At 37.4% G+C, this 18,051-nt stretch overlaps 1 protein-coding gene across 3 annotated transcripts in view; it reads left to right on the top strand.

Moving 5' to 3' along the window:
- The window catches only part of SCFD1 (sec1 family domain containing 1), a 103,729-nt gene extending 86,211 nt beyond the window's left edge, over window positions 1–17,518 (top strand). For all 3 annotated transcript variants that reach the window (XM_026455070.1, XM_026455072.1, XM_026455071.1), the window contains 5 exons: window positions 2,580–2,632; window positions 5,434–5,467; window positions 6,091–6,156; window positions 16,496–16,564; window positions 17,296–17,518. In XM_026455070.1, coding sequence (XP_026310855.1) covers window positions 2,580–2,632; window positions 5,434–5,467; window positions 6,091–6,156; window positions 16,496–16,564; window positions 17,296–17,319 — 246 coding nt within the window. In that variant the 3' untranslated portion in view covers window positions 17,320–17,518. The remainder of the gene's footprint in view (window positions 1–2,579; window positions 2,633–5,433; window positions 5,468–6,090; window positions 6,157–16,495; window positions 16,565–17,295) is intronic.
- Window positions 17,519–18,051: the final 533 nt, after the last annotated feature.

Raw genomic sequence — 18,051 nt, 5'->3', positions numbered from 1 at the left:
GACTGTAATAACAGAAGAAACTAACAAAAACAAATTTTAAAATTCACTGGTGTGAAAACAAAGATACAGTGTAATAAAACATCTCAAAAGGGCAGTTAGTATTATGAAAGGAATGGGAGAGTCGTTTATAATAAGCTAAAAAGGATTGGATTCTTCCATCTGAGAATCAATACAGATAAAGTGGTATACAATGAAATAGTAATAGACTTTGTCACTACATGCTAGAATACATGAAGAAAAGGTTCTTCCTGAAAAGCCTAAGAGAGGTATACGTTTATGACTAATTGATTTAGAGAATACTGCTTCCTAATAGGCAATAAACTTCCACAAGATATTATGCCAAGCAACTATAAAGATTAAAAATATAAGTAAATGCAAAAATTTAGACAGGTGTCAAATACACAGGGGGGTTAAGAAATTTTGATATTGGGTTAAGAAATTTTGATATTGTCCAGGCATGGTTGCTTATGCCTGTAATACCAGCACTTTAGGTGGCCAAGGCTGGCAGATCACTTCAGCTCAGAAGTTTGAGACCAGCCTGGGCCACATGGTGAATTTTGTAGGGCCCCGTCTCTACAAAAAATTAGCCTGGTGTGGTGATGTGCACCTGTAGTCCCAGCTACTTGGAAGGCTGAGGTGGGAGGATCACTTGAGCTTAGGAGGTTGAGGCTGCATTGTGCCAAGATTGTGCCACTGCACTCCATCCTGGGTGACAGAGTGAGACCCTGTCTCAAAAAAAAAGAAAAAAAAAAGTGTGATATTTTGTTACTGACCCTAATCTTGAAGTTGAGATGAAAAATAATGACAGTAATAATAAAAATAATAGCTAACATTTATTGAGTACTTATCATGTTCCAGAAGTCATTCAAAGCATTTTTCGGTGGCTCACACCTGTAATCCTAGGACTTTGGGAGGCCGAAGCGGGCGGATCACTTGAGGTCAGGAGTTCAAAACCAGCCTGGCCAACATGGTGAAACCCCGTCTCTATGAAATATTAGTGGGGCATGGTGGCACACACCTGTAATCCCAGCTACTCTGGAGGCTGAGGCAGGAGAATTGCTTGAACCCTGGAGGCAGAGTTTGCAGTAAGCCAAGATCACACCACTGCACTCCAGCCTGAGTGACAGAGCAAGACTCTGCCTCAAAAAAAAAAAAACAAAAACGCATTTTTCACCTATTATCTCACCTAATCCTCACTAGAACTTTCTAAGTACTAGTATTATCGTTCTCATTTTATACATGAGGACACTGTAGTGCAATGAAGTCAACTAACTTGCCCAAGGACACACAGCTAGTAAATGGCAGACTTAAGATTTTAACTAAAGGCCAAGTTTTTTACCATTATGCTGTATCAATTAGGGCAAGAAGCATTCCCTTCATGGAATCCCAGAACTTAGAGAGTTAAAGAAACGTAAGTCATCTTAACAGTGGAGGAGAGGCAACCAAGAAATGTTGTGACTTCCCAAGTCACACTACTTTTAGTAGCAGAATTGGAACCAGAAACCTACTACTGCTATGTTCCTGCCTGGTGCCCATTCCAACATACACATTCCTTCCACATTCTCTGTCATAAACACGTGGATGGCTACCTTGTGGATCTTACTGAAATGCTTCTCCAAGCTATGAAAGTTCATTGATGAGTTCCCTTGACTTTGACTTTATAACTCAAGGCATATTATTGCAGATGGACATTTTTTTACTTAACTAGGAAAAAGGAACTTTTTCTGTTTTGAAAGCATTTCTTCTTCTGCTAGGTGAGGCGGTTGCCTGCATTCTTATCCTTCCCCTCTTCCCAGATGGACAAATTGATTTGGAAGCAATGAAGAGATTAGCAAAATGCTAAAGAGATTAGCAAAGTATACTAATTTAGACCTGACAGATAATCGATTGTATCCATTTAAAATGCCGTAACCTAATTCTAGATGCATTTTTATCAGTTCATTTATTAAATGTTTTCCTTTCATTTCTTAATTGAATAAATTAAAATTAAGGCAAGATATGAGATAGGTTATCTTGCCTTTTAAGTCTGGCTGGTTGTGGTTTCTTGAAGCAAAGTGTTGAAGGATCCTTACACTGTGTTTGGGTTTACTGAGAGTGCTATGATTGATTAGCAATGTCCACCATTGGGTACAGGACTAAATAGTAGCAACATGTGTAGCGTATTTGTCATGAATCAGGTTTTGATAGGACTATCAGCACTCTAGAAGAGAATTAGTTTCTCTGGCATGGTAATTAAGAACTTGGGCATTGAAACTAGACTGCCTGGGTTCAAATCCTGTAGTTCCCATACTTACTAACCATGTAACTTTATAAAGTTACGTAACTTTTCTGTACCCCAAACTGCCAATCTGAAAAATGAAGGTAACAGTAACGACCTGATAGACCATTATTGGGATTGAGTAATTTCACCTAAGCACTTAGAATAAAAGTTAGCACATAGTAAGTGTTCATTAAGTATTAGGGGTGGTTGTTATACATTCTACAAAATGGATAGATTCATTAAAATAGGATACTCTAAGCCAAACTGACCTTCTAAAGAGAAATTCCACAGTCATGGTAAAGTTCTATTTTTTTAATAGGAAACTGATGACTATAGATATTTTGATCCCAAAATGCTGCGGGGCAATGACAGGTAAGCAGCTTTTGTCTTGTTTAACTTGTTATGGATTTTTTCCCCTCAAGAATGGAAATAATTGATTTTTTTATTATATAGTACTACTTATTATTAAAAATCCAAACTATATGGAAAACTCATAAGGAAACAGTATGTATAATCTCATTATCCAGAAATATCTCTGGTAATGATACTTAGCATTTAGATGTTTTTCCTTCCACATACACACACACACAAATCCATTCAGATGTTTACTGGTGTTTTTATGAAATTGTGGCGGTACTAGAAACTAATTGTGGGTGAGGGAAATTTGGATAACATGTGTTTTTAAATGAATATTCTTATTGGACCAATTGAAAAAAATAGGAGCTTTATATTGGATAGCAGTTGTTTGGTTGTTTTTTATTTAACTGGTCCATAAAATGAAAGTCTCTGGGAACCATTGCTATATAACACCTTGTGTCAATGAAACATTCTATAAATAAATTCTGCATTTTATCATAGACATTGGATGGTAAGATATCCTTATGGATATTATTTTTCATGATTTAATTAGCGGTGGTATGACAAATAGCCTACGAGATACAGAAAAAGAATAGGCAGAATTGGGGGTGGGGAGCCGGGAATAACTGCCTTGGAATGATTTGTCTGTAGATGAAGCTAGTGAAGCTAGTTTCTTGCCTCTTCCTTATGTTTGGGATCTTCAGAACTTTACATTTGCTCTATCCCAAGCTTTCACATCTTTGTAGATGGTGTGAAAATAATCTAGTCACTAGATTAAATTGTTTGATAACTTGAAATCTTATTCCCTTTTCTGAATTTACCAGAAATAACAAGCAAAATTGCGTAAGAACTGCCAATAGCAGCTGCTGTTGGCAAGAGAGAATTTGATAAAGAATGGATTACGGAAAGGGGGATGAGGATTGACTACTAATGGGTACAGGACTTCTTCTAGGGGTGATAAAAATGTTCTGAAATTAGACAGTGATGGTTGTACAACTCTAAATATACTAAAAACCACTGGTTGCACACTTTACAACAGTAGATTAGCAACTTTTTCCTATATTGATGATTCTCCAGCTTACGTTTTTTTCCTTCCTTGCATTTAGCTATCAAGTAGATACACAGTTAGCCCTCAATATGCAGGGGTTCCTCATCCATGGATTCAACCAACCAGGGTTCGAAAATATTTGGGGGGAAAAACGGATGATTGTATCTATACTGAGCATGTACAGACTTTTTTTTCTTGTGTTTGTTCTCTAAGCAATACCTAATACAATGTAAACTATATAGTTTGTTATACTGTTTACATAGCATTTACATTGTATTAGGTATTATAAGTAATCTGGAGATTATTTAAAGTATATGGGAAGATGTGCATAGGTTATATGCAAACACTACACCATTTTACATAAGGTACTTGAGCATCTGTGGACTTTGGTGTCTATGAGGGTTCCGGGAACCAGTCCTTCATGGATATCAAGGGATACTTGGCTTCTTGAAAATTTACTGAGAAATGTTTAATCCTTAATGTAGTTTATGCATGGTAATGAAGAAGAATATTAGCATTGATAAGACAGATAAGCTTAGAGTTTCATTTTTAACAGAGCCTTCTCCTGAGCTATCCCATCACAGTTAAATCTTGGTGATTAATAACTAGTAATACTATTCTACAAGTCTTATCTGTCCTCATCCATGTCTACTCTTTAAGGAACTGAAACACTGAAGAGGCATTTCAGTCAGGTGGACTTGTAGCTTCTTCTGTGGAATATTCAGACAGGCCATAGAAATAAGGAAAAGATTATAGAAGTGTGTCATCAGCCTCTGAACAATTAAGGAAAGTTATAATAGCCCTCTTTTCTCAGTTGAGATTTTCAAAAATTACTTTTGGGAAAAATCTAAGTTGTCCTTTTAAGTCATGTTGTACAGCCTGTTTTAGCACTTAAATGTAAGTCTAGACTCGCACAAGCTTTGAAAAATGTCGTTATTATGTATATTTTTATAATACTTTGGTGTCTAAGAGATCTTTAATAAATAAGCTACAGCAAAATTCAGATCCCTCCTTCCCTTCCCCGTTTGCTTCCTGAGTTGTTATTCTTCCCATACATGTATTTATACAGTTTTTCCACAAATGTAGATATCCACAAACTATATATAATACTGAGTGTGGTAAAAATTTACCGCATAAAATATATGCCTTATCCATTCACCACATACCGAGACTTACACTTCTCCTCATGGGAGCTGCTGCTCATGTAGAATTTTTTTTTTTTTTTTTGTGACGGAGTCTTGCTCTGTCACCCAGGCTGGAGTGCAGTGGCCAGATCTCAGCTCACTGCAAGTTCCGCCTCCCGGGTTTACGCCATTCTCCTGCCTCAGCCTCCCAAGGAGCTGGGACTACAGGCGCCCGCCACCTCGCCCAGCTAGTTTTTTTTGTATTTTTTAGTAGAGACGGGGTTTCACCGGGTTAGCCAGGATGGTCTCGATCTCCTGACTTCGTGATCTGCCCGTCTCGGCCTCCCAAAGTGCTGGGATTACAGGCTTGAGCCACCACGCCCGGCCTAGAATTTTATTTTAAAGTAATAGGTTGACCCATTTCCTTTTAGACTCTGAGATACTTCCCTCTTCTAGCTTCTTCCTATGAAACCCAGGTCACTACCTGGCTCTGCAAAATTAAAGGACCCACCCCTCTAAGGAAGTGAAGGAGGTAGAATGGTAAATACTTATCTAATAGTGCATGTGTGTGTATTTCCCATACCTATTTTATTCATAATAAAAGCCATGGGTGAAATTTTCAGTACGGTTTTTCTTTATTACAGCTCAGTTCCCAGAAATAAGAATCCATTCCAAGAGGTAAGTTTCATATAAAAATTCTCTGTTCCTAGAAAGGAAAGATGAAAGGTGACCAATCTTGAAGACTGTCCGTCCCAAATGTGGCTTTATGATGATCAGTGTATGGTAATTTTGATAAATCCAGCTGTGTATACCCAAGATTCTTGTCAAAAAATTTGGCCTAGCAATTGTATTTTTCTAATTTATAAAGCTGCTTATATTTATAATATTTTAAGCTTAAAAATAACTGACAAATAATTCACAGGAAATGAAGTCTTTCAGATTGCAGTGAGAGTTTTTTACATGTGTGGAACCTTTTTCTGAAATTGGATTCCAAACATTTGTGAAGATATCATGACTGTTTTCATTTGAAATACAAAGAAGCTTCTCCATAAAAAATACAGTAAATAACATATACTGGAAATTATAGCTATTTTCCTCTAAATTGTTTCTGAAAAATCTCTTCATACTACTAAAGAGACATTAGAAATTTATAAATTGACTTTTTAGAAACATTTCCTAATAATTAAAATAGCATCAGGTGCTTAGAATATGACTTTTGGCTAGCATTTTTTAACCTTAATTTTAGAATAGGGTTCAGACTAAAAACCGTGTTGCTTTTTTTTTATCTGTTTGCATTTTAGGCCATTGTTTTTGTGGTGGGAGGAGGCAACTACATTGAATATCAAAATCTTGTTGACTACATAAAGGTACATTTTATTTAGACTTTTTATTCTGTTGTGTTAGATGGTTTCATAGGTAGAACACTAGCATTCTCTGACGGCTATCCTGATCCTTTTATAACTTCTAAAAGGTAGTTTCAAAAATCATGCATATATGGTTTTTAAATGTTTATTGTTTTCCTATTCCTATCACACTCATTTCTGGCCTAAAATTGCACTTAATCTAGAAAACAATGTATCTTATTGATAAATGCACTTTGCAGCTACCTGTCTTAATATAACATCATATGCTTAGAGACCTCAAGCAAGCTCTTCCAAAAAAAAACAAAACTCTCATGAAATGATTTACAAAACTCATTTATCTGAATAATATGCAGTTTACTCCTATTAACTTAAATCAGCAACATACTTCTAACAAACTTGGGGTTATTTGTTTTGTTTTTTCAGCAAACAGGAGCTCTAGAGGTAGCAAATGAAGGGGAGTGCAGGGAGTGGCAGACAACTAAGCAAAAAGGAAGGAAGGAAGGGACATACTTTGAAAAGGAAAAACACTATTTAAAATTCTGGGGCAACAGAATTAGCTATTTTTAGAATGTCATTTTGTAGTCTTCATTTTTTCACTTAACATTAAATAATGATCATTCTTTATGTCCTTATGCCTTAATAATGGTAGAGGGTTATGGTACAATGAAGACAAAAACACACAGGCAGATGCCACAGAGCTCCAAAACAAATAACTATACTTGGGATTCTTAGTTTCATAGGACACGCTTCATCTTTGCATCGTGAACCACCGAGATATATGTGAGATACATTAGTTTCAGAAGAGCCCTAGTCTTGTATAAAGGTTATTTTTATTTTTTTAACTTTTAAGTTCAGGGGTACAAGTGCAGTTTTGTTATATAGGTAAACTTGTGTCATGGGGTTTGTTGTACAGATTATTTCATCACTCAGGTATTAAGCCTAGTACCCATTTTTATTTTTCCCGATCCTCTCCCTCTTACCACCCTCCACCAGACCTCAGTATGTGTTGTTCCCCTCTGATGTGTCCATGTGTTCTCATCATTTAGCTCTCACTTAGATATCGTGCAGTATTTGGTTTTCTGTTCCTGAGTTAGTTTGCTGATGATAATGGCCTGCAGCCCCATCCATGTCCCTGCAAAGAACGTGATCTTATTATTTTTTATGCCTGCGTGGTATTCCACGGTGTATATGTACCACATTTTCTTTATCTAGTCTAACATCATTGGACATTTAGGTTGATTCCATGTCTTTGCTATCATGAATAGTGCTGCAAGTGAACATACCTGTGCGTGCATCTTTAGAATAGAATGAGTATATCATTTGGGGTCTATACCCCAAATCCCAGTAATGGGATTGCAGGGTGGAATGGTATTTCTGTCTCTAGGTCTTGGAGGAATCGCCACGCTGCCTTCCACAGTGGCTACATTCACAGTTGCATCAACGTTCCAAACAGGGATGTGTATAAGTGTTCCTTTTTCTCCAAAACCTCACCAGCATCTTAAAGAAAAACAAAAACAAAAACATGCTGACTGGTGTATGTTGGTATCTCATTGTGGATTTGATTTGCGTTTCTCTAATGATCAGTGGTGATGAGCTTTTTTTCATATGTTTTTGGCCACATGTATGTCTTCTTTTGAAAGTGTGCATGTCCTTTGCCCACTTTTTTATGGGTGTTTATTTTTTTATTTTTATTTATTTATTTATTTATTTATTTATTTATTTATTTATTTATTTATTTTTGAGACAGAGTCTCACTCCATTGCCCAGGTTGGAGTGCAGTGGTGCCATCTCGGCTCACAGCGACCTCTGCCTCCTAGATCCAAGTGATTCTCCTGCCTCAGCCTCTCAAGTAGCTGGGATTACAGGCACGCCCTTCGACACCCAGCTAATTTTTGTATTTTTAATAGACACGGAGTTACACCATGTTGGCCAGATTGGTCTTGAACTCCTGACCTCAAGTGATCCGCCCACCTCAGCCTCCTACAGTGCTGGGATTACAGGTGTGAGCCACCGCATCTGGGCTGGGGTAGTTTTTTCTTGTAAAGCTCCTTATAGATGCTGGATATTAGACCTTTCCTGGATGCATAGTTTGCACAAACTTTCTACCATCCTATAGGTTTTCTGTGGATAATTTCTTTTGCTATGTAGAAGCTTTTCAGTTTAATTGGATCCCATTTGTCAATTTTTGCTTTTGTTGGAGTTGCTTTTGGTGTCTTTGTCATGAAATCTTTGCCCGTTCCTGTGTCCAGTATGATACTGCCTAGGTTGTCTTCCAGGATTTTGATAGTTTTGGGTTTAACATTTAAGTCTTTAATCCATCTTGAGTTGGTTTTTGTATGTGGGTGTAAGGAAGAGGTCCGGTTTGAGTTTTCTGCGTATGGCTAGCCAGTTATCCTAGCACCATTTATTGAGTAGGGAGTCCTTTCTCCATTGCTTGTTTTTGTCAGGTTTGTGGAAGATCAGATGGTTGTAGGTATGCAGTCTTATTTCTTGGTTCTCTGTTCTGTTTGATTGGTCCATAGGTCTGTTTTTGTACCAGTACCTTGCTGTTTTGGCTACTGTATAGCCCTATAGTATAGTTTGAAGTCGGATAGCATGATGCCTCCAGCTTTGTTCTTTTTCCTTATGATTGCCCTGGCTATTTTGGCTCTTTTTTGGTTCCATGTGAATTTTAAAATTGTTTTCTCTAGTTCTGTGAAGAATGTCAGTGGCAATTTAATAGGAATAGCATTTAATCTATCAATTGTTTTGGGCAGTATGGCCATTTTAATGGTATTTCTTCTTCCTATCCATGAGCGTGGAATGTTTTTCCATTTGTTTGTGTCATCTCTGATTTATTTGAGCAGTGGTTTGTAGTTCTCCTTGTAGAGATCTTTCACCTCCCTAGTTAGCTGTCTTCTTGGATATTTTATTTTTTTTGTGGCAGTTGTGAATGGGCGCTTCTTCCTGATTTGGCTCTCGGCTTGACTGTTACTGTTGTATAGGAATGCTAGTGATTTTTGCACATTGATTTTGTTTCCTGAGACCTTACTGAAGTTGTTTATCAGCTTAAGAAGTTTTTGAGCTGAGACTGTGTGGGCGTTTCTAAATATAGGATCATGTCATCTGCATACAGAGACAGTTTGACTTCTTATCTTCCTATTTGGATATCCTTTTCTTTCTCTTGCCTGATTGCCCTGGCCAGAACTTCCAATACTATGTTGAATAGCAGTGGTCAGAGAGGGCATCCTTATCTTGTGCCAGTTTTCAAGCGGGAATGGTTAATACTCCTCTTGTTTCATAGCAGAAATTAAGTTGCATGACCAGGCTCAAAAGCAGAAACCAAGGGAACATGACAGAAACCAGATGCAAACCATCTCTATAAACAGTGCTGACAAGCTAGTACAAGTTGCCCCCTAGTCTTGACCCTAGCACAGGACTATATTCATCACTACTTAGAACATTTCATTCAGGTTTGGCCAATAGTTAGCAACATGACTGGTTCCAGGTGTTCCCAGGGATAAACACATGGTTGCAATAGACACTTATGCATTCCACACACTCTTACCCTTAGTTAAGCTTTTTTAATCACTTGTCATCATTCTTCTTTTGGCATCTTTTACATTATATAACAGAAAAACAAGAAGATAAACACCAAAATACTAATCATTTGTAGTGACTGAAGTAGATTTATAACTTTTTAAAAAATTGCAGTTTACCATAGTCCAGTGAAAACTTGTTCTTAATCATGTACAAGCTTGACAGTTTTTACCTCTTTCTACCACAGAAAGTTCAATTTTGTGAAATTTTATAACAATTATTAATCTAGTTCTTTCTCTGATAATCTGGCCTTTTACCAGAAGACCATCTTGTAGGGGTTTTAATTCAATTTCCTTATACATTTGCTCATTCATTTGGTCATAGGATTTGTTCTTACGAACCTCACCAATCATACCAGTATTGCACCACATAGCAATTGCGTTATGATTTAGATTGCTTAGAACCTCACCAATGATACCATTTGCACCAAGTAGCAATTACATTATGATTTAGATTGCTTACTAAATGTTTTCTCATCTTTCTCAACAAAATCAACTCTTGCTTATATACCAAAATGTTATAATTGACTGAGGCACTGTAAGTTTCCCATAAATTCATTCTTTTTGCTAACTCTGCCAAGATACCAGGCCATTTTCCTTGCCCTACTTCAGCTTTTAATTGAGGAGCATACTTAATCCTTCTTGAGTCTGGGTGCATGTGTCTTCCCATCTTTATGTAACTGTTGAGTTTGTTTTATCATTTTTCCAGGCTGCTCGCCACCATTTCCCTTCCTCCTGAAATAACATTTCTTGTAAACAACCAATAGGTCATTAAGTCATCTTCCTCAGTATGTCTCTTTTCATTAAAGGCAAATTGGGCTTACCATGGGACTCATAGAACTGTGCCAGTGTTTCTGCCCAAATTGGTTTAACCACCAAATACGTTGTTGCCATTGAGTTTTTATTGCTTGAATATCGTTTGAATATATCTTTTGGATCCAAAATCTTTCAGGAACCTTTTGAGAGATGGCAGGGGAGGGGAGACAAAAGTTTTCAGTTCCCCGAGACAGTGTCATATGAGTAGTAATTATTCTCAGCAAAACAGCAGGGCTATCAATGGTAAGTGGGGAAGCCCACCTAGTTACCCCTTACTTGGTTTCAGTACCAAGAATTTTTTAACCTCAGTGCCTTCCACCCACAGAAACAAGGTCCATAGGCATTAGAGCACACGACACTATGACTAGTTGGAAATGCAGCAGTTATTTTATGTCTGTGTTTCTGGACACCTTTCTTAACAAATCATAACTGTGTTTAATAGTTACATGGTGGTCTGTGACTTCGTTGTTCAACAAAATCGTTTGTGTGCCTTTCAGAGACAACAGTGTCCTAATTTTGCCTCCCCAAAGCGGTTCTGTACAATAGATAAAACCAACAGGAGCCAAAAGGCAACCATTAGAATTATTCTGTGTTTATCCTCAGGATGTTATTAGCATCATCAAGATTCAGATAAAATTCTGCAGATTAAATTATTAAATCTCCTGCAACCTATCTTAGACAGCTTCAGGTAAAGGAGACAATTTCATCAGGTCTTACGAGCATCTATAAATACAGCTGAGAGCAGTTTCTTGCGCCCAGGCTTTTACAAGATACCAAAATAATGTTAACTTTCTCTTTTGCATTATTTACTTATTGGCTCCCTTTCTGAGAGTAAAGACTTTTCCTCCTTTCTCCTGTCGTTAGTTTTTTACCCAGACCTCGACCCCTGAGTTAGCAACCATCAGATTCGGTAAGAGGAGCGGACGGCAATGTGAGAGTGGCCAGTGCTTTTCCCCTTCGGCCATTCCCAGTCACATGAAGTTGGGGTGAATAACTACAAGTTTATAGGACTGTCTTGCCCACATGTGAGGAAAGATGCAAAAAAACATTAATTCCAAGCTTAGATCAGTGAGAATAAAAACAGTCCATTCCATCATTCCTCAGACAGTTATATTTAGAGGTATTATCTTCATGTCATGTTTGCAACTGATCCTTCTTTCTGAGCTTGTAAATGTAATCCATATCCATGTTCTACATGATCAGTCAGAGAAAAAGGAAAATGTTCAGAAATATGGAGGAAATTGTTATCAGCTCCTGTGTTGTTATTCTACCCTCCCTTATTTTTCTTGAAGTATCTCTATAATCTATTTAGTGTTGATTCCCCCTTTAATTCCATGCCCTTTATGTTTTGACACACATTCCATCATGCAAGTAACTCTGTCTCTCATTAGCAATTTGAAAAGTGTTTCAAACATTTGCTCCAATACTTTGTGTTTGGTGAGGTATATGTTAGTGTATGGTAGATAATGGTGGTTAGCACACTGTTGAACTGCACCTGCAGTAAAGTGAGTTTCTTTATCAGATCATACGTAAGTAGGAGGTCTAAATTGAAATGGTTTCTGCTGTGGCCTCTAATAATGTTAAAGGTGATTCCTGCAGCTACCAGGTATACACATCCAAATGAGTGTCTTTTCTAGACAAGACCTGTTGCTGTCCACATGGAACCATAGATAATGGCCACCATAATTCTGTGTGAATGTATGTTTTCACTTCTTTTACGTATATCCCTAAGAGTGGAATTGTTGGGTCACTTAGTAACTCTGTAATCATTTGAAGAACTACAGACCATCTTCCAAAGCAGCTGCACCATTTTACATTTCCCCCAGCAGTGTATGAGGGTTCTCACTTCTCCACTTCATTACTAACACTTGCCTTGTTATCTATATTTTCCTGATGACTTACGAAGTCAAAAATGTTTTCACGTGTATACTGGCCATTTGTATATCTTTGGAGAAATGTCTGTTTAGATCCTTTGTCTTTTTTTTTTTTTTTTTTTTTGAGACGGAGTCTCGTTCTGTCGTCCAGGCTGGAGTGCAGTGGTGCAATCTCGGTTCACTGCAACCTCTGCCTCCGGGGTTCAAGTGATTCTCCTGCCTCAGCCTCCCAAGTAACTGGGATTATAGGCACGTGCCACCACCACCCACCTTGGCCTCCCAAAGTGTTGGGATTACAGGCTTGAACCACCACGCCCGACCCTTCTGTCCATTTTTATTATTGAGTTGTAAGAATTCTGTATGTAATCTTGATACAATTCCCGTATCAGATATATGATTTCCAGATTTTTTCCCCCATTCTCTGGGTTGTCTTTTCTCCTTTTGTGATGGCGTCTTTTAAAGCGCAAAAGTTTATTTCAGCCAAGTCCATTGTATCTCTTTTTTTCTTTTGTTGCCCGGGCTTTTTGTGGCGTATCTAAGAATCCTTTGCCAAATCTAAGGTCATAAAGATTTGACCCTGAGTTTTCTTCTAAGAATTATATAATTTTTTAATATGGTATGAAGATCCAGCTTCATCTTTTTGCATATGGCTATCCAGTTGTTTCACCGCCTTCTGTTGAAAAGTCTATTCTGGCCGGGCGCGATGGCTCACACCTGTAATCCCAACACTTTGGGAGGCCGAGGCGGGTGGATCACGACGTCAGAAGATCGAGACCATCCTGGCTAACCCAGTGAAACCCCGTCTCCATTGAAAATACAAAAAAGTAGCCGGGCGCACGGCAGGCGCCTGTAGTCCCAGCTACTCGGGAGGCTGAGACAGGAGAATGGCGTGAACCCGGGAGGCGGAGCCTGCAGTGAGGCAAGATAGCGCCACTGCACTCCAGCCTGGGAGACAGAGCGAGACTCCGTCTCAAAAAAAAAAAAAAAAAATGTCTATTCTTTCCCCCATGTAATGGTTTTGGCAACCTTGCTGAAAATCACTTGATGTGTATGGGTTTATTTCTGAACTCTCAGTTCCATTCTTCAGATCTATAGGTCTGTTCTTGCGCCAGTATTATACTGTGTTGATCATCATGGCTTTTTTAGTACTTTTTGAAATCAGGACACATGTGAGTCCTCCTACTTTATTGTTTCAGCTTTTCTGGGTCTTTTGCAATTTTTTATGAATTTTAGAATTTGTGAATGTCTACAAAGACTAAGTTCTTATAGGGAGCATACTTAAATCTGTAGATGAGTTTGGGGAGTATTTTTATGTTAATTAAGGCTTCTGGTCCATGAATATGGGATGTTTTTCCATTTATATCTGTAATTTCTTTCACTATTTTGTAGTCTTCAGAGTATATTTTTATGCTGTTGAAAGACATTTTCTTAAGTTCATTTTTGGATTCTTCATTCGAAGTGCTTAAAAATCCAGCTGATATTTATATGTTGATCTTATGTTTCACAGCCTTGCTGAGTGTATTCTAATTGTTTTTAATGGATTTTTAGAAATTTCTATATACAAGATCATGTTATCTATAAATAGATATAGTATTGCTTCTTTTCTGTCTTCTGCAACTGCCCTGGCTAGAACCTTCAATTCATCGTTGAATAGAAGAGGCAAGAGCAGACATCCTTGTCCTCTTTCTGATCACAGGGGCAAAGCATCTAGTCTTTGACCATTATATTATATATTTTTTTATATTATTCAAAGATGCCCTTTAGATCCATTAAATTTTTAGTAGCTACTAAGCCCCCCAGTTTAATTGTCCTGAGAGGATTTTTAAATCCCTTACTTTTTGTCGTGAATAATCCTAATCTTTTCCCTACCATTCAGCCCTATTAAGAAGGAACTGAGCTAGTAGGTCTATGACAGCCTTCCTCACATCATTAGAAACCTCTGTCAGTACAGTCTCGGAGTGTGAAACTAAACATGCAACTATGCCTACATGAGACGTGCAATACAGAATTAATTAACATGACCCTTGGTTTATAATAGTCCACGACATAAGGGGCAAGTGCCAGAAAATACTGCTGTAATTCTGATTTATTTAGTAATGTTGTTCATCTAACCCATAATGTAAATACTATTTGGCATAACTTTGGTATAATTGGTAAAAAATAATTTGATTTTATCAAAACATTTGATAATACTGATATTGGCAAATTGGGAAGTTGACTTAAAACCACAAGGTATTCTCTTGATAGAAAGTGATTGGTTAGAGAAAGAACTACATTGAGTTAATTTTACATTGAATCACTATATTGGTACATTTTATAAAGTTCGATTTTTTTTTTTTCTTTTTTCTTTTTCAAGACAGAGTCTCATTCTGTCACCCTGGCTGGAGTACAGTGGCGTGATCTCAGCTCACTGCAACCTCCGCTTCCCAGCAATTCTCCTGCCTCAGCTTCCTGGGTAGCTGGGATTATAGGCACGCACCACCACGCCTGGCTAATTTTTGTATTTTTAGTAGAGACGGGGTTTCACCATGCTGGCCAGGCTGGTCTCGAACTTCTGACCTTGTGAACCACTTGCATTGGCCTCCCAAAGTGCTGGGATTACAGGCATGAGCCACTGCACCCAGCCCATAAAGTTCAATTGTTAACTGAGAGAGGAAGTAAAGGGGTCATCAAGCTTGTACATGATTAAGAACAAGTCTGCACTGGAATGTTTGGTAAACTACATACAGTTTCTTTAAAATTACACCTACACTTCATTGGATGGCTAAAAACAATTAGAAAAGAATGATGATGAGTAATTTGGTTAAGAAAGCTTGGCCCAGGGTGGGGACTGTACAAGTCAGGATTAATCTCAACTGGGCTACTGTACCCTTGTGCTTATCTCCAGGAATACTGGGATCCATGGTGCTGATGTTCGCTTAGCCAAACCTGAGTGAAGTACTAACTAGTGATGAATTCTAGTCCTGGGCTAGAGACTACGATAAACCAGGGGGCAACCTTGCTCTGGCTTGCCAGCATTGTTTAATAGAAAATGTAAAGATTGATTTTACATTTTGCACCTGGTTTTTGCAGTTGAGTCTGGTCATGCAGCCCAATTTTGCCTACCTGACCAGAGAGGCATAAAAGACCTCTCCTTGAACAAGAATCAGGTTCTCCTGGGAGCTATGCCTAGAAGTTCTGAACCCCTCTAATGTTTCCCTATGCCTGCTTTCTCCTTGTAGACTGTGACCTCTACCTTTAATTAATGCCTGTTAGCCACAAGAATCCCAATTATATGACCCATATACCATCTCATTTTGAAAAAAATCTGAGTTGTGACTTTTTATTTATTCTCAGAGATGGCCAGCTAGGACATGTAGTCAGCCACTAATGTTTGCTCAGCTTATACATCACAGAGTTGTGTGACAAAGCCATCATTCCTCTGTTCTTTGATGAATCATCAAATTACTTTGTGCTAGAATAAACTTCTTTTGTATTACAAAAGAAATCTCATGAATTTACCTTCAGGTTCACAATACATACAAGAAATTAGCAAATCCCTAGTAGAGAGGTTTTGGCTGTTGTGATTGGGTTCCAACATTGTAACTATTACTTTTATTCCTGAATTTGACAACATGGGATGAGATGTATTAACTTATAAATACTGTGTTGCTCAAGTGGGACTAAAAGCACAATCCATGCTACCTGCACCGTAGTCCACTTTCAGCATAAAGAAACTCGAATGTATTCAAGTAGTAGACATCCTACACTGAAAGAATGTTGTTCTAAGATTTTATAGGTAACTGTTGCTCCTGTGAAATTTGACAGTCAGATTCCTTCTATTTTTAGTGTAACAGGAAATGGCACCAATAGTATGCCATAATATATAGTTTGGGGGACAAAAATACTATGCTCATTTCACCACTTTATTCGTCTTCATTTCATGCAATTTTTAGGTAGATGTGTACACTAAAATCCAACACTATCCCAAAGAAAGACTGTTAACAACAACAAAAAAACAGGATATTAATCTCTTGGGAATATTGAATATATTTCTTGTTACTTGTATCTAAGTTCTGACTCTGATTTTTACAGGGGAAACAAGGCAAACACATTTTATATGGCTGCAGTGAGCTTTTTAATGCCACACAGTTCATAAAACAGGTAAAGTATATACCTTTGTTGTTTGTTGCTATTGGTATTTTTCAAAAGAGAGAAAGAAAACCTCTTACTCACCTGAACCAGCTGCAACCAGAGCCATCCAGCTATACCAAGATAAGGTGTCGTCATGGACGACTAAGAAAACCTTGATAAGTAATAACGTTTCCAGTAGGAGTTTGCCCATCCTTCCAGAACTGAAAGCCTTTTCTTTGGCTTTTAATGATCCTTTAGAAATACAAAAATATATCAGACCTGTCCGTAGTGTTTCACTCATGACATTTCTCTTTACATTTTCACGAAGTTAGCACTAATTTTTTTAATTCCCAGGGTTTTTGTTTTCCATCAATTGAACGTTAACTAATAATGTTTACATATTTTTGCTATGACAATGTTTATTGCAGTTCCATTTCCTTTTCTTTTTCTGGGTAGAGACAGTCTCTTGCTATGTTGCCCAGGCTGGTCTCAAACTCCTGGCCTCAAGTGATCCTCCCACCTCAGCCTCCCAAGTAGCTAGGATTAAGGCATGAGCCACCATGCCCAGCCTTCAGTTTTTAAATATCTACAAAGGTTTAACATTTGAGTTAGTGGTGAACATTAAGATTTATTATTCTAGGAATGTAGTGAATAAAATAGGAAGTGTAATTTATTAAGGGGTTTACAAATATGTTTGAATGTTTCTTTTGTGATCTTTTTTAAAAGTTTGATGTATGATTTTGTGTTTTATTTTGTTTCAGTTGTCACAACTTGGACAAAAGTAACACACAAAAACCTTACTATGATAATCTACTTGGATAATCTACTTGGAATGTGGATAAATGTAAAAAGAAAAGTTAGAAGAGCAGCATAACAGTGTCCTAAGTGAAAATCAGTTATTTGTTAATTTTTAAGGAAATTCTATGCTTAATATGTATTGATTAAAAGAATAAAACATTTCAGAAATAAAATTTCCACGTTGTTCTTTTTCTCTGTTTGAGAAAGTACTTTGGAAGTAAGGCAAGCTCCATCTGAGTATAATATTAAAATACTAATAACTAATAGGTTATGATTGAAGCTGTTGACATTTTAAGGTTATCATATACAAATTTTATTTGATTGGTTCATGAATCCCCTATTTGTATGCATTTTAATTAATTGTACAACTACTTTCTCGTATTTTGTTGGGTATCCATGTTGCCTCTAGATTTTAGATGGAGATTTTAAGCCACTTTAATGTCTCTACTTCTGGCACACCTATGTACATTTTATCACATAAAGTCCCTCCTTCATATAGTGGTGATCAAGGCAACACTAACATGACTTGGAATGGACATATATACAAAACATTCATCTCAAAGTTCTAAATAATATGTAAAAGTTAGTGTTAAACTTGATTACAAGCTTCTTTGGTATGCAGTACTGACAAAGAGTATTGATCAGTCATACCGTTCAGCACGTCCATAAGATAAAAAGCCAATTGCTTGAAAGGCATAAAAATAAACGCTTCGTATTTT

The sequence above is a fragment of the Piliocolobus tephrosceles genome, chromosome 6 (genome assembly GCF_002776525.5).
Source record: "Piliocolobus tephrosceles isolate RC106 chromosome 6, ASM277652v3, whole genome shotgun sequence".
Taxonomy (NCBI): domain Eukaryota; kingdom Metazoa; phylum Chordata; class Mammalia; order Primates; family Cercopithecidae; genus Piliocolobus; species Piliocolobus tephrosceles.
Note: the sequence above shows the minus strand (reverse complement) of the source record. Positions and strands in the feature narration are given on the sequence as shown.